Below are 10944 nucleotides of genomic sequence, written 5' to 3'. Positions count from 1 at the left end.
ACCTCAAAAATCATGATCCAGAGGCCAAAAAACCATGACGTAATTTCGATCGATTTCGATAAAAAATCAAAATCGTGACACCCCTAGTAGATTGTTTACTAGCAACAACCCATCCATATAGCAGCAATTGTTATTCCCATGACCCACCGGGCAGCGTCCGGGTAACCGAAAGTAGGAAATTCTGGGCGAGTCGACCACTATAAAGACAAAACCATATATATTTATCGAAAATGGACCAATTAACAAGTGGGTAACGTAGATTCATCCACATTAATATGAGACTCTTTTAGAACCAAAAGCAAACTCCTCGTTGTCCGTTTAAATAAATAAGTTCCTAATTAATATCGAGGCGCCTGTGTATCATAGAGACCTCGATGCGTTTTGGTTTGTTGGCAGCACTGGCTCGTTTTGTCTGTCACTCCAATTATGCAGAATTTAAGTCCTTATTTAAAATATTAACAAGTGAGAAATTAAATTGTTGGAGACTCACTCTAGTGGTCAAGATAGGAACTGCAGCTTCTCGCTAGATTCATTTTTCAGTCTTGGATGTTGATGCTTGTTTCCAAACGGCCTCATTTCTTGGTCCTTTTTTGGTGTCAGACCTCTCAGATCCACAGTTAAGAAGTTCAGAGATTTAATTCCCAAACAGCAATGTGACTTGTATTATTTGTTGGAGGTTTTCACATCAATGACGATTCACCACCATCAGAATCAAACCTGCTAATATCTGCACTTTGCTCAAAAAGACTTTCTTTTATTTATTTATTTATTATTTTTGACTTGGCTGAATTTCCAGCAGAAATGTGTCTGAGTCGCAGCAGATAAAAAACGATAAAAATCGATTTGTTCGAGCTGTAAAAATCCACAGTAATAATGTTGGCAGCAGAAACCACTTGAAACGTTTTGGAGCTGGACCGTGGAGTCGTAAAACTTTACAGCAGTATCATTATCGCTCTGACCTCCTTATCCCCCTGTTTCTCCCTCTTCCTCCTCCTCCTCCATCTGTCCCCTTGTTTCCTTTCCTCCCCTGGTCTCCTCTTCCCCTTGTTTCCTCCTCCCTCAGGCTGTTGATGGAGAGGATTTCGAATGTCAGCCGGGACAGTGGTCATCGCAGGAGGAATTCTGGCTGCAGTCATCTTACTGACCATCGTCGGTGTACTGTGTTTATGTAGGTTGCAGGTACGACTGTTTCACTCTTCACTGGACATCCGATGTTTAACAGAAAGAAAAGACACACCGATCACAACTTTTACTGACTCCAATGACAAGTTACGTATCTGAAACCCTAACGATAAATCATAACCAGATTAAGGATAGGAATATGCCCAGTATTGTAAAAAAAGAGATCTGCAGATCTGTCTGGAGAAGAAGCCATTGAGTCCAACTTCCAATTTACGAACCAATCCAAAAGTTTTCTTCTTTTTTTTTTTTTTACATAGTTGGGCTTAACGTCATGACGACAGAGAAGCGACATCTAGCAGCCTTTGTGGCGGTCGACCACCGGAGAGCAGAGATCGCAGTGTTGCTCTCACCAGCAAAAGTCCTTAAGATGATGTCACTCATATAAAACTACAATAACCACATTTGTTGAGATCGTAGACTGTAAAAAATATGGACGTAGCATCCGTGACGTCACCCATTGGTTTTGGGGAGTTGTTTTTGTGACTCAAATATGGCGGCCATGTTGGATTTACCGGCCGAGAACCCTCGCACTGGCCTTGAAGCAGCGGTCTCCGGTCACTCAACGCTTCCGCGCCCTAATTGGCGAGAATTTTAAACCTAATAATAGTAACGAGTGTGTGCGGGGGTAGAAACATGATGACACCAGGCTTTGATAATGTTTATTGAGGATGTAAAGTCGGCGATTTTAACATGGGGGTCTATGGAGATTTGCTGCTTTCTGGCACCAGCCCCCAGAGGAAGCCGAGGGGATTGCAGCTTTTTGAACGTGGAAGTGAGCTTCACTTCTCAGACTGACAACTGCCCCCTTGGTTGAGATACCCCTTCCTCAAACTCAATATCAAATAAGAACAAGATGTGGCCAGACAGCATGAGGATGTCAATCCACAACAGACGGGCGTGTTTGTCGACGTTAGCTTGCTAGCTGCAACATGACGACCCCCTAAAGATCCAATCCGATCAGATTTTGGTATTTCGTCCAGCTCGTAGCCAGACAACCAATCAGAGCAGGGTGAAAAATGATTCCAAAAGGGGTAAAGGGAACATGTAGAAGTATTTCTGAGCTTTTCATTGTTGTCTTGGATAAAGTATAGGTACTCACTTGTTGGTCCTGAATTTGTTTAACTTTTTTACAGGCAAGGACCAAAAAATGCTAAAAGAAATACGAAGTATGAACAGATGTACTGTACTGTAGTTGAACTGTGTTTTAGTCTGATGCAAAACAAAAACCTTGAGAAACTAGAGGAGGATGCCTTTCAAATAACATCTCATGGAGGTGTTAAAGCAGAAGTAAGCGATCCGGTGGTTTTGGCTAACTTCCTGTCAGCAGATGGAGTTAGCAGTCCCCGCCCTCGTCCCTACGTCACCACATTCACGCGCATCCCTTGGCTGCACACACAGAGAGGACTGCCCCTTTATGTCGTTCTCTCTCCTCATTGGATAAAGGTTGTAGGATACAAGGAAAGTTTTCTCCTCGGCTCAGAGCAGAGCAGAGTGACTGACAGACCCGTGTTTCAGACCAAACACTCTATATAAGTGATTGCTGTCGGAAGATATAACTATTTAAGACTTATATTAACACAAACATTCTGCTTACTTCTGCTTTAAATGGCTTTTAAGTTAGGTTTGAGTTGAAGGTTCAGGTGCTGCAGCCGGTGCAGACGATGGTTCTTGTTCTTCTCCGGTGAAGAACTGGTTCAAAACTCACCGATGCTGCAGATCAGAACGAGGACCGTCGTCTCGTCTCCAGCTGCTGCTCTTCACACTTTAAAGTTGTGACACTGACTCAGACCTGTAGTTCTCTCTCTCTCCTTGTGTTTTAACTGCACCAGTATTACTGCTGTAAGAGGGAGGAGTCTGAGAAGGGGGAAGAGGAGGAACCGGAGCTCGCCACCATGTCGCCGTCCCGCCCCCTGGCTCTGTCCGCTCCTCCGACGCCTCCGACGCCGGAGCGCTACAGCGACGATCCCGAGGCCTACCCGCCCACCTTCCTGACGGAGGCCAACGGGCCGGCCAGCTTCTCGCCCACCCCTCCGCCACGCAGGTGCCAGCGCTCGCATGCCTTCTGCCCGTCCTGCACCCGCTGTTCACTGCCCTTCTACCTGCAGCACCCGGAGCGGCTGTGCAACGGCGGGCGCGGGATCAGCTACAGGACTGTGCAGCAGCAGGACCTGGAGCTGCCCATGGACCTGGCCAGCTTCTACCAGAAGCTCAACCTCATCCGCTCGGTCACCATGAGGGAGGTGGTCACCCACAGCGTCAGCACCGACGTCTAGGAGCAGCCGGCGGGACGTAAAAACACACACACACACCGCTCTGGCACCGAGTCAGTGCCAGGCAGCTGTGCTGTGTGTAAAGATGGACGAGCTCCGCAAGAGTGAAGCCAAAATCTCCCGCTTCGCTCCCCTGGTAGCTGGTGGTGGTAGTATACATCATAAGCCCCGCCCACTTCCAAAGACAATAGATGAGAGTAGCAGGTGAGGCCACGCCCCCATTCCGGTGAAAACAAACTGCTGGTTTTGACTGGCGGTAAATACAAATCCCGCCGTAGTCCGTCTTGATTTGGCCTATCTAACGTTAACCGGCCTGGAAACCTCCTGCAATAGCTAACGTTTGTCAGGCAGACAGCTATATCACGTCGTTTTACCGAAAAAATTAAAGATTTTAAGCAATGTATGTCCATAAATCCTACAGGAGAATGAGCCCACTCAGCGGCGAGAGGTGAGGTATAACGCTGAGTGAGACCTGTCATTCAACTGCAGCTGTAGTGCAGCGGTTAGAACTGTTGACTTTGATGCAGGCAGCTAGAGATTGAAAACCGTAATATTTGTGATTTTTTCCCCCCCTTGTATATTAACCATGTGTGACAGTTGAGGTTCCTGTCACTACGCCTCCAATTGATCATGTGCCCTGGCTACTTGGCCAAGGGGATGTCCCTTTGGGTGACTGGCAAGCGCGCATGACTCTTACCCGGGAGGTGTGGGTTCAATCCCCGCCCGGGCCCTCTTCACCTTGCCACACATGGATAGATCCATGATATTAACCCACACATTGTGTACAATTTTAGAACGATCCTTCGGAAAATTTCGGAATAGCGGACCTTCGAAATGGCGGTCGCCCACCCCTGAATGGTTTACCACACAAGCACTATGGACTAACCGGGACCCACGGCTTGACATTTTTTACATTCCTCGTATGGCCTGCCGCCTGAAGCAATAAATCTCTTCTTTTCCTGTTCCACTCTCTTAAGGGGAGTAGGGGAAATCTTATATTAGGTTCCTTTAAGTTGTTCAACGAACAATATACCACACAACAACTCTTTGGCATTGTGGTTTTTTGTATTAGCACCTATGGAACACACTGAGGACTTCTCCTTTGTTTTCACCGGCGAGGGGACGTGGCCTTTTACGTGACGTAGGGTTACTGTCTTCTATAGAGAGCCTAAGCGGAAGCAGGAAGTAACGGTCACCATGGGACCTCAACTCGGAAAAAGTCTTGATGTAAGTGAATGGGAGTGAAAGTTTTATTTTGTGAATATACGTATGAAACGTGATGTTTTAAACAGGTAGAGGTCATATTTTTTTCTCATGGCACAATTCAATCGAATCACAAAATAAAACTTTCACTCCCGTTCACTTAACATGGAGACTTTTTCCGAGTTGAGGTCCCAGGGCGATGTTACTTCCTGCTTCCGCTTAGGCTCTCTATTGCTGTTGGTTTATGTCGAAATATTTTGGCTTCATTTTTGTGCAGCAGGAAGAGTTGGAGACCCGGGCGTCCATCTTTGCACACAGTCGTCGGTCGGTAACTCAACCAGTAACGCGAGTATACCGTGCTGCTAAATGTCAACACTGAGGGCTTTTACGTGGCAGCCATGTTGGACATCTACTGTACATCTCTATAAAGAAATTTGCAAAACATTTAACAAGTGTTTCTGAAAGGACTTGAACAGACTCGTTTTTGTCAGCTACGACTTAAAAAGCCCATCGTTTTTTGGACGAGTAGCCTACGTCTGATTTTGTGTTTTAGCTAGTTAACGTAACTCTAACCGAACGTGTGTCAAAGTATAAACAAGTAAAAATTTGAGCTTTTGTCAGTAAAAAATTAACACAGATTTTGTTTTTTGTTTGAATGCACCGCACACAAGACAGAAAATGGACGTTAAAAAAAGATCCTAAATAAGGTTCAAAGTGTGAACCGGACTTTGATGAAGGAGCTGCGAGGCTAGTTAGCGAGCTAGCTAACAGTGTGATCTGGTTTAAAGAAGCTCTGGTCTTTTAGCCTCAGTTATTCTCTCTTGTGGACACGCACATGGACATCTGTGGACACATGTCGTAACGCTATGTCATGTAGCCAAACACACAGTTGACGGATCCACTCGGACCCACCGGACTCTTAACTACTGTATGAGACGAACAATTACTGTCAACGAATCCCATGTGCGGACCGAAACAAACAAAAAAAAATGTTGTGTGTGTGTGTCTGTGTGTTTCCAGACCCTGATGTGTGTTATTCCTCTGTGCCATAGAGCTCCATTGTTGTCCAAAAGCTAATAAAACACATCAATGAGCCACACTTTGACTGGGTGATGTGTTGCTTCTTTACCATCAACACTACAGCACCGAGTGGGAATCAACCAATCCACTTTTGGAAATAGTCCCACTATTACTGTATGCTTACAGTAATTGTTTTTTAATTTAGCTAGCTAATTTAGGAAATTACTAAGTCTTTTTCTGAATAAAACTAAATTTATTCATTAATGAGGCTGAAAGAGACTCACTGAATGACGACTGAACTGTTCAAGTTCAGGTCTTTTCATGGGATTTGCTGACAGTAAGAAAAATATTGTATAGTTATATAAAACCAACCTGATCCTTGACCTACATAATATATTGTATTGATAAAGCTGAAGTCTTGGATTGATAGTCGACATTATACAATTTATATTAATTATCCCTTTTCTTTTGTATTTATATCCTATCTTTTCTGTCAGGATGAGACTGTTACATTAAGAAAACAAGATGCATTTAAAGGGCTTTTCTGAAGCGTCATTGATCTGATGACGTCCTGTTGCACTGTAAAATAGAGTTTGTGTAAAATCCCAAAGTGTTTCGCTCCAACATGAACATTTAAGAAGAAACTGACACTTGAAATAGCTTTTAACACTTAATACTGTAACACATTTAGGATTTTTTCTCAATGATAAAATAGTTGAGGCTCCGATCTTTATAATATTTTCTTTTTTTGGTCACAAAATAAAACAAAAGTAGAAGCATCAGAATATACTGTACATACATATGAATCCTGTAGTTTGTGGACTGTTTACCTGGAAAAATAAAAGGGTACATACAACAGACAGGATTAAATGTGTTGTAAACCTTTTTACTTAAGTTACAGTATGTTATATCAACATGTGTTCGTGTGTATTCCACCCAAGCAGCAGCAGCAGCAGCAGCAGCAGCAGCAGCAGCAGCAGCTACACCTGTTAAAGGGATAGTTCACCCAAAATTCAAATTGCACTCATTATCTACTCACCCTCATGTGGACTAAGGGCTGGGAGAAGTTTCAGAGTCCTCCGTGGCTTCTCTGAGTTACAGGGGGTCTCGGCGTAGCAGTGCATGTCCATATAACAGTTGCTAATGGATACCACTTTTCTTCGTAACAAAAAGACACAAAAAACTGCTGCTTGTATGTAATATAATAATGTAAAACAAGCTTGAAATATAGACTTATTTAATTTTTTTCGGAACAATTTCGCCTTTCGGGGTTCAATACAAGACGGACATTACATACGAGCAGCATGGAGGTATTTGGATGTTTTTTGGTGTGTGTTTTTGTTACTAAGACAGTTGGTATCCATTTGCAACCGTAATATGGACATGCACTGCTACGCCGAGACTCCGCTGTAGCTCAGAGAAGCCACGGAGGACTCTGAAACTTCTCCCAGCCCTTAGTCGACAACATTAGGGTGAGTAGATAATGAGTGAAACTTGAATTTTGGGTGAACTATTCCTTTAAATGTTTCAAGGGTTTGTTTTGCATCAGTCGATAGTTGAAGAGTCTCTGCAGCAGAAATCAGTGTAGAGCCACTTTTAAATGTTGTTTCAAGATTCAAGATTCATTTATTTGCCATTTTATGTTTAAACATAATTGGAACGTTCTGTGGTGATGTGTGTGTGTTCATTTCTTTTCACATAAATAAAAAAATTGTTCCTCAGATTGAACTGAAGCTGGTGCTCTGGCTGCTTCACTGGATGTTTCTACCGCTCTGCAGCCCAGCAGACTGCAGCTATCAGAGCTGCTGTCTGCTGGGCTGCACTGACACCGACCAGCAGGGGGCGTCGGCTGCTGCTGCTGCTGCTGAGTCAAAGTCAAACTATATTCACATCAGAGATAAGCAGAGAGTCATCAGTGCTTCCTCTGCATCCATGCATCAACACAATTATCTTCACATTTATCATATTTTTGAGATGGGGGTCATCGCAGTGAGGTTGCCAGTTAAAGAGCTTTTAAACCACGGAGCTCAGTGTCGTGTGATTTTAAATGATTCTGAGTACACGTCATAAAAAACTGGAGCAACAACGTGCAACTGTCTCAAATTAGGGAGTTACATGTTTATTCTTCTTCTCTGCTGTCAAATAAAAAACACAAAACTAATGAATGTTTAAATGTTTTGATTTTAAAAGTTTTAACGTTTTTCTCTTTCTCTGTTTTGCTTCAGCTCCTCCTTTGTTTTGTTTTTCTTCATCTCCGTCCTGCTGACAAAAGACATTGGAAACCCACAAATGTTTGTATTAAAGCTCCATGCGGTATAAAGGTAGATGTTTGTATTAAAGCTCCATACAGTATAAAGGTAGATGTTGGTGTTAAAGCTCCATACAGTATAAAGGTAGATGTTAAAGGTAGATGTTTGTATTAAAGCTCCATACAGTATAAAGGTAGATGTTTGTATTAAAGCTCCATACAGTATAAAGGTAGATGTTTGTGTTAAAGCTCCATACAGTATAAAGGTAGATGTTTGTATTAAAGCTCCATACAGTATAAAGGTAGAGGTTTGTGTTAAAGCTCCATACAGTATAAAGGTAGATGTTTGTGTTAAAGCTCCATACAGTATAAAGGTAGATGTTTGTGTTAAAGCTCCATACAGTATAAAGGTAGATGTTTGTATTAAAGCTCCATACGGTATAAAGGTAGATGTTTGTGTTAAAGCTCCATACAGTATGAAGGTAGATGGACCAACATTTCAAAATAAAAGACATTGGAAGAAGAAAACATGGAGCTTTAAATCTGGATAAAGTCCTAAAATCTTATTTCTAAATTTATCAGTTTATATAAATTACAAAAAAAAACAAAAAAAACAACAGACAACAAACATGTTTGTTTGAACTGTTATTTAATTGAAATACAAGTCAGTACCATTAGGTTTTCAGTTTATTATCAACAGTACACAATCTCCATACTTAAGTTTTTGTACAAAGAGGTATCAGTTATATAAAAACACAGTACGCAAAATAGTTAAAAATGAGACGTACATGTAACACGTCTGAATACGTTTCAACCATACTTCAAGTGTCAGGAATCTTTCTGCCTGTGTCTGTATTAAACTCCCTCCTCCTCCTCTTCCTCTTCCTCCTCCTCTTCCTCCTCCTCCTCCGTCTCACACACACACACACACACACACAGGCCAGAACTGGCATCAGTTGAACCGATGAATAACCATCGGCTGGCATCAGGAGCGTCACGATAAATGAAAATGTGCTATGACTAATAAATATGCTTCCACGTCCCGCAGGCGTGCCGGCACGGCGCCAACCCACATGAGGGGGGGGGGGGTAAAAATGTACATTAGTTTAGTTGTACTTCCTGTTGGGGGCTCAGGAAAAAACAAAAAAACGACAACAAAACATAAAAACATAATTAAATAAACAGTATCTGTATTAAATATTCTAGCCATGCAGTATATTCAGTTGAGAAATAATTTAATAGATCTTTTCACTGCAGCGATGAACGACGAGCTGCTGACGATGGAGGTTCGACTCCTCGGCTCCGACTACGACTCCACCTTGTTGTTTGTTAGAGGAAGATTTTTTTTTTTCCCACCAGAAACACTCAAACATTCAAGTGATAAATAATCAGCGTTGACCGACACAAACAGACGAGATGAACGAGTCCCAGATCAATTTGGAAAACGATTCAGAAAAATCACAGATGAACGAAAGATTGACATCATTTTCCAATAATTTCTGAGGAGGTTCTGGAAAGAAGTTTGTAAATTAATTTAACAAAAGTGTCAAATTCACCTTTGACCCTCAGACTTGGAGAAGGAACAAGGTTGGTAATAATTTAATTAAATCTGAATGAAAACTTTAAATTTATTTCTTTATAATCTCCTAAAATGTTTCCTGGAGAAAGGTTTCTAATCAAACATCCAATCAAAAATAAAACATCATTTTCTTTTTAACTTTGAGGAAAACTACTCAGAGAAATAACACTGTTGTCTTTTAGTTTTTCTTTTCTCCTTCGATACGTTGATTTTCATATTTTTCCTTCTCTGTTTCTGTGACGTACGGTGGCCCAGAAGTCTCAAACTTGTGCAAATCGCATCTTGCATCGCTGCCTGATTTGTGTAAATACTAGGGGTGTAACGGTACACAAAAGTCACGGTTCGGTACGTACCTCGGTTCAGGGGTCACGGTTCGGTACGGTTTCGGTACAACAGACACTAATTGAATGTAAAACTAAAATCTGTCTTGTGTTATAAAAGTTAAAAGAAAAAAGAATACAAAATAAAACAAGTGCATTAGGAGTGTTATAATGCCATTCATTAATTCTAGAGGAAAAAAAACGTGCACTTGACAACTGGCAACTATTATTCGAATTATTAAATTGTTATTATAAAAAAAATATTATTAAAAAAACAAAACAATAAACTGACATCAATGTTGGTTTACACAGTTAAATTAGACTAGCAGTTACTTTGGTGATGTTTCTGGTCCTGCCTGTGTTCATAAAACATATTAGGCAGCTACACGCACATCCCCCAAAAAACTGAAGACTCGGTGCTGGACCACCAAGAAAGACACAGGTAAGGAAAAAAGGAGACCGCACACTAGTTAAAAGCTCCCGTGACAGTTTAATGTCACTCACACGTTTCGGGCGTCAGCCCTTCATCAGACAAAATGTGTCTGATTATATATAGTGTGCGGTCTCCTTTTCTCCTCACCTGTCTGTGTTCATGTCAAAAGGCTTAAAAGCAGCGGGATAAGTTGTTGCACACAACTAGTCTTTTTACTTGCACCAGTGATTGACATATCAGGGTGAACATGCGCTACGTGTTTGATGCGTTTCTAGCGACGCACCGCGCATCCGTGAAACATCGCCGACGGACTTTGTCCGGTGGACCAGTCGCGAGCATGGATGTATTATGGTCGCGAGCCGCCGCCGCCGCCGTTTGTTTCATTGAGAAGCCACAGTGACATGAATGAAGCAGACAGCTCTCCTCCTCTAACTTCACTCTCTCATCACTTCTCTTCTTCGTCTGCTATGACGGCTGCAGGCAGCTTCGAGGCTCATTACCGCCACCTGGATTCGAGTGAGGACTTGACTTTTTTTTTTTTTTTTTTTTTTTTAATATTCATTCAGACGTATTCGTCGTGTGACTGTGTGCACCGAACCGTGACCCCCGTACCGTGACGGCACGGGACGAATACATATACCGTTACACCCCTAGTAAATACTGGTCTGCACATGCGCGAATCGTCCGCC

At 42.3% G+C, this 10944-nt stretch overlaps 1 protein-coding gene across 1 annotated transcript; it reads left to right on the top strand.

Moving 5' to 3' along the window:
- Window positions 1–1086: 1086 nt before the first annotated feature.
- On the top strand, window positions 1087–3455 carry fam163b (family with sequence similarity 163 member B; the record flags this gene model as incomplete). The annotated part of the gene is made up of 2 exons (XM_083978683.1): window positions 1087–1179; window positions 3012–3455. The coding sequence occupies 2 exons, from the start codon at window positions 1087–1089 to the stop codon at window positions 3453–3455; spliced, it is 537 nt and encodes a 178-aa protein (XP_083834809.1).
- Between the last annotated feature and the right edge of the window lie 7489 nt (window positions 3456–10944).

The sequence above is a fragment of the Trachurus trachurus genome (genome assembly GCF_905171665.1).
Source record: "Trachurus trachurus genome assembly, chromosome: 9".
NCBI lineage: Eukaryota > Metazoa > Chordata > Actinopteri > Carangiformes > Carangidae > Trachurus > Trachurus trachurus.
The sequence above is the reverse complement of the archived record's forward strand: the minus strand, read 5'-3'. Positions and strand labels throughout refer to the sequence as shown.